The sequence below is a fragment of the Nannobrachium achirus genome (genome assembly GCF_963921795.1).
Source record: "Nannobrachium achirus genome assembly, chromosome: 14".
NCBI lineage: Eukaryota > Metazoa > Chordata > Actinopteri > Myctophiformes > Myctophidae > Nannobrachium > Nannobrachium achirus.
In genome coordinates, this window is record NC_137821.1 from 55,763,142 (window position 1) to 55,769,766 (window position 6,625).

At 41.0% G+C, this 6,625-nt stretch overlaps 1 protein-coding gene across 1 annotated transcript in view; it reads left to right on the top strand.

Annotated features, from left to right (window-relative positions):
• Positions 1-925, top strand: part of LOC308298152 (phosphoenolpyruvate carboxykinase, cytosolic [GTP]-like) — a gene marked incomplete at both ends in the record, with an annotated part of 4,315 nt that extends 3,390 nt beyond the window's left edge. Inside the window, one exon of the mRNA XM_080741708.1 lies at positions 468-925. Coding sequence (XP_080597834.1) covers positions 468-925 — 458 coding nt within the window. The remainder of the gene's footprint in view (positions 1-467) is intronic.
• Positions 926-6,625: the final 5,700 nt, after the last annotated feature.

The following is a 6,625-nucleotide window of genomic DNA, read 5'->3' on the forward strand; positions in this document are numbered from 1 at the left end:
ACCTGACACTGGTCTGAGACCATTCACCATCACTCAATTTACTTGTAGTCTCTCAAGGCAGACAGCTCTTCCAGAGCTCTTCTTCAAATGCTACAGAGAGTCTGTAATGCTGACTAGTAAATGTTCTGCACAGGAAGGTGTCATCTGTTTGTCTATTCCAAATCATTTTTTAAACTATCCTCTGTTAAAAGTTGTGCGAGCCAAAGGTCTGAGAGACTTATTTACTTAAAACGGTATGGAATTGTTTCATTGTTAGAACCAAAACATTGAGTCGCAAGATACTCAGGCTTATTGCATCTTGAATTCAGATTCGAAGCAGATCTAAGCAGAGCCTCAACCAAAGAATATATCACACAAATCTCAACAAAAACCCATTGGCTAATCTTATAGAAATATGATGATAAGAGACCAAAACATGGTCAAAAATATCCCAGTATTAATAACCTCTCTCCCTCCGTTCCTCCCAGGCAAGGTCATCATGCACGACCCCTTCGCCATGCGCCCGTTCTTCGGCTACAACTTCGGCCACTACCTCTCCCACTGGCTCAGCATGGCCGAGCGGCCCGGCGCCAAGCTGCCCAAGATCTTCCACGTCAACTGGTTCCGCAAGAGCCCCACCGCCGGCTTCCTGTGGCCGGGCTTCGGCGACAACATCCGCGTCCTGGACTGGATGTTCCGCCGGGTGAGCGGCGAGGCCGGCGCCATGCCCTCCGCCGTTGGCTACCTGCCCGCCGACGAATCCCTGAACCTGGAGGGCATGCGGGACACCGTGGACCTGGAGCAGCTGTTCTCGCTGGACCAGGAGTTCTGGCAGAGGGAGGTGGCGGACGTGAGGAAGTACTTCGACACGCAGGTCAACGACGACCTGCCCAACGAGGTGGCCAGGCAGCTGGACCTGCTGGAGCACCGGGTCAACCAGATGTAGAGAGAGAGAGAGAGAGCTGTAAAGGTCCATTTGGTTCCTAACTGTCAATAATTTAGCTGGGGCCCCAACCGTAACTCCTTCAATGAACCCTGGAGGTCCTCGAACCCATCTTTTAGAACCAGGGGTGTAGGAAATGTATGACAAATCAGAAAGCCATCAGCTCTTCTGTGTTGAAGGACAGTAATCTAACTGAAGAAGATTATGTTAACCCATATACAAAATAAAAACGCTGATCTACAGGCTTGTAGATTGTTTTAAATGCTTTGAAAAGCTTTGGGGGAAAAAATGTGGGCCTAATTAAAAAATAAAATACCTGTAATGACAGATAGAATTCTAGGATAGAATGTTGAAAGTTCTAGATGGAATTCAACATTGATAATTGTAGAATATAATGTTCTTGAATCTTGTTAATATTGCTGATATGTTTTTGTTTTGTTTGTTTTGAAAAAAAGGGCTCTATTTTTCAGAGATTCAGTTCTTTCAAACTTTTACTGTGGCAATTAAATGTTTAATATTCACTGACAGAGAGCAAGTCTTCTCTGATCGTGTTTTAATGTAGTGAGTCAGTAAAGGGCTATACATGTTCCTGTCTCCATCAGATCATCTGAGGGAAAGCGTGTGTCTTACATGAAAAGAGCGTAAAGAGCGTAGAGACAAATTGTCAACTAATGTAGGAACTTAGACGTCTTCTATGGGGTCCATTTTGAGTCTGTTCACTGATCCAAACAGATCTACAGTCACTGACATGTTTCTGGAACCAAATGAACCTGTTAGGGTTCGTTTGGTTCCATTTGTACACTGTGAGTCACAGACTTGTATGGGTCAATTTAGACCTCCCTAAAGGAACCCACAGAGTCCCTGGAATCCACTTTGAGAACCACTGAGGCCTACTTTCTCCAGATGATTTAAGTCTCTCTTTTAGTTATTGTTCTGATGCATTGCTTCACAGTTCAGACCTCAAGCCTGCCGCTATTTAAACATAAACTATTGAAACGCACAGTATTTCTATATCATAACCATATGGATTTATATGGTTGTCAGAGAAATAATAATGCCAAGGGGATCTGGGTTTAAATGTCGAACCTGGAACGTTTTTGGTTTTCTTTCCTGTTTTCCTGTTGTTGTTCCTGTTGTTGTTTTTATATTGCATTGTTTTATTTTGTGTTTCTGTATATGATTGGAGATTAAAGAGGGGGAAGAAAACAAGAATAAACCTTATTTAAATGTGTTTGTGACTCTGTTGCGTTTGTCAGTGCCCTTGACTGTGGTTGTGCTTTTGTTGTGTGTACCATTACATGATAGCAAGAGTATTTAAAGGCATTATAGGTGGTTATTGGTGTATATTTAGCCTGTTTATGGCCATGTCACTATGCAGGACAATGTGTGATCTACAAAGCTCCTACCGGCTATGGAACAGCATACACAATTGCTTGTGATTGCAAGTAACCATTTAGAGCAGCCCAGCCAACCTGTTGAACAATATAGTTAGCACTCTGGTCTGGTGATTCATACACATACACATTTTTACTATAACTGTGACATGTTATGTCTTTATGACAACATGTAGGCTATTTTGTCTAAGACTATATTCCCAAGGACCCCCAGTTTCGTACTGCATTAAAACTGAGTGTACAATATAGAACCATTAGCTATCCATTTGGTTCCATCTTACACTTTCAGAGTCACATACCTGCAAGGATCCATTTGGTTACATACTAACTATCAATCATTTAGCTGGGGACCCCCTGGAACACTCTCAAGGACCCCGTGGGGACCCTACTTTGAGAAGAATCACTGGCACTCCAGTAGATCATTGGTTGTCAAAGTGGGGTCTGGCCTGGGGACCTTTAGGGGTCCTTGAAGGAGTTCCAGAGGGTCTCCAGCTAAATGATAGTTTGAAACAAAATGGACCCTTATGGGTATGTAACTCTCTCAGATATAGTAATACCATTAAATGGGGGGTCGTAGCCTAATGTCAAACTGGGGGTCCTTGAAATTAAAATGGTTGAGAATCACTGCTAGAGCTGCAATAATATCCTCTTATGTGGGGGTCCCTGGCATCTTTACAAATGGGGGGTCCATGGGCTAATAAGTGTCAATTATGGGGTTCCTTGACATGAATAGTTTGAGAATCACTGCAGTAGGCCTAGATGGTCTCTAGCCCTGAATACAGGACGGTCATATACATGACCGTCCTGGTTCAACCTCAACCTGAGGACCAGTCGGCTATCGAGTCGGCTAACCATGTTTGTACACATTGGTTAGTACATAGTTCATGTTTCATGTTTGACAGATACTATCCTATCTATGATGGCTCGGAAATCATCAGACCCTGAGCATGTAAAGTATGACTGAGACTCATAGCTTGGAAAGAAATGGAGTCATAGGTCAACAGCAAGGCCATCATTTGAAAGCCCTTTTCCTACATAGAAGCAGATTTCATTGTGAATATTTTGGGTTGTTTCATCTCACCACAGGTACCCTTTGAACATTGACACTGACACACCTTTGGAGGCTCAAAAGTACAAGTCAATAACAGAATGTGTGTTTTATAGATTGCTTATGTAAATTAATCTAACTAGTGTTATTACTTTTGTAGGTTGACAGTAGAAGCCGTAGCAGCTATTGAACACAGGCCTACACCTTGTATGATGGCGTTGCACACTTTCCAATAGACTATCTAGAAGATCAGGGGTTGCAGATGCTACTAATTTTGAGCTTTTGTGGATGTGTTACTTTCGGGTGGCAACGCTCAATGTGTTAATATGGATCCCATCAACGTTATAGCACCAGTGTCACTCTTGATTGACTCCTTGGCACGCATTGTTTCACTAAGGTTAAGGTTTAAGTTAAGGTTTAGGTACTGTTCATTCTTACTGAGTTTAAGGGTTAGGGTACAGGTCAACACTATAGAGGGGTATGCGGTAACATCATCGTACCTGGTTATACGTGAACCCATATAAGGTGGCAAAAACATCAGTAGGAGTCAGCAGGAGTCATGAGAAGTTATGAGGAGACAGAAGGAGTCAGGAGGAGTTTCCCAACCAGCTCTTTTAACTCTAATGCTTCATGTTGATGCATATGATGCATACCCATTACCCTCATTTAGTTATTACCCTAATACTCTAGTCTATTACACTATTACACTGCTACACTATTACATTATTACACTATTACATTATTCCAGTATTCCAGTATTATCACTGTTACTCTATTACACTGTTACGCTGTACGACTACAGAAAATAAGTCATTATATTGAACTTCAGATGATAGAGTTTATTTGTCATTGTAATACAGTAGGCTACAGGTACAGGCACAGTTTCATTGTCAACGATCAACTAATTTCCAAAGCACAGTACACGTACAAGCACATACACAGTATGTAGTATAGTATTAGTATAGTATAGTACAGTACAGTATTGTAGTATATTCCCAGCCATTCATCACCTTTATTGTTATATCTTGGCATTGTATGTTAATAGGCTGGTCTACAATGATAAAAATAAAATGATTGTACTCCAGAAATGTCCCAACTCTATAACTTTAATGATGTCCACAACATTTGTCCTCAAGCTATTGTGAATGAAAGCATGTTTTTCGGTTTTGTATGAACAAAGATATTCAGTGAACAAAATGCTAGATTTGTATAGCAGGCATTTACTTAGAAGTCTTTCTATCATAGGATAACAATTCAAGTTGGCCCCCCATCGTTTTCAGTCTATATAGATATCGAGATATATAAATACAGTCTGTATATATAATATAAAGAGATGCGTACAGGTTTAGAGAACTTGACAGCCTTCATATCCATATGTTGGTTTCAGACAAAAAAACAAGACACTGATTCCTAGAATATAATTTATTGTTCTTGGTACCACATTCACACAGGCATGTAAGCCAATAATCATCTTTTAATTTACAATGTTGGCTTCCTGTGATGATATGTACATGTGTACGAAATGTCCCACAACCGAATAATGAACAGACTGCTGTCTATAAAACTCAGCACCTTGGTTTTTATCATGCTGATGTGTTGCTTTAAAAAAAAAAAGGTCAAACAGTGCAGCCAAACAAACACAATGTAATTTACAGCTGAACAGTACAAATTAATGTTTTAGAAAACCTTTGCAGCGAGGAATAGAAAAGGCAGCAACAAAAATATCGAATCTATATGTCCAACAAAGAGTTACAGACTTTATAACCACCTTCCTCCTCTTGGTTGCAGAGTAATCCTTAACTTGTTCTATGCTAAAACAAGAAGGGAGTCCGTGCTGGAGAACTGATGATTTAATAACAAAAATACATTCCAAAAACATGTGAACAGCCAGGGTTCTACTTCTGTATCACTCGTAAAACAAATACAAGGAAATGACGGCTTGTACAAATGCGTGGCCACACTCTTCTCTCACTGAACTAAAAGTAAAAACCGCACCAAGCATATCCCATCATACCCCTCTGCAGCCCGCCAACTACTTCAAGGCATAGTTAAAGGCACATACCCCTGGCATAGTGTACATACAGTAATATAGTATAGGGTTACAACAATTTAGAGCCCCCCTTAAAGAAGGGTCCCTGGAATCCACTTTGAGAACCACTGCTGTAAGCAATAAAATACTTTTAAAAATCAATCTTTTGGTGGTTACTTTTGGGTCAAATTATTAATTTCTTTATGAATTAGCTGCACAATAAGCATGTGGGGCGGCATAGCTCAGGGGTAGAGAAACTGGTATTAGAGCACGAAGGGTATAAATCCCGAAGGGTTCCCAGTTCGAATCCGGGCTCCCCCTGAGTTAATGTCGAAGGGTCCTTGGGCAAGACTCTGAACCCCTAATTGCTCCCGGTGAGTAGGTTGGTGCCTTGCATGGCTTCCTCCGCCACCGGTGTATGAATGTGTGTGTGAATGGGTGAATGTAATGCACAATCTATGTAAAGCGCTTTGGATTAAAAGCGCTATATAAATGCACCATTTACCATTTACCATTTATAAGCAGAGTATGGGGATTAGGTCATTGAGATATCAATGACTGTCTTGTCTGTGGAAAATTCTATAGTGTTTTTATTCACATTATTTTGTTCTTATTATGATCATAAGGCCCAGTTACTGAATGTCAGTCTCCAGGTTTTCTTTGGAACATGTATGACACTGATTTACTGTATGACCAAACCGACATAGCAGAGAAACATAATCTTAAGACACAACTGCCTGAAGAAGCCTGCTGGCTACCCAATATGCAAGCACATACAATTGAAACATATCTATCCACAAGTTTCCCCGGGAGTTTACTGAAGACTATCCGGACCAAATATCCAGGTTTAACAGCAGACATACAAACTCACGTCGCGTCGCAGATGCAAACCGTTGTGAGCTTGTTAATCGGCGGCGGAAGCTCGGTGCAGACGTCTGCGCAATGCACTATGGGGTGTTGGAAACTCGTGGATACAAGAGTGATAAATACACATTTGTAACCATCAATACCGGTTCTGTTAAGATTCTGTCGTTTCACTTCTTTCCACAAAATATTAGAAAAAGCTCAATAGTGGGCTTGATAAAAGCCCGGATCAATAAGGAGGATTGATAAAAGGTGCTCATTATTTATCAATACGAATTAACGAGCGTCATCCCTATAGGAAGGACGTTGGTTCTCAAATGTTTTATTAACTCTTGAGGGTTCAAATGGAACCAAATGGACCTGTGAGA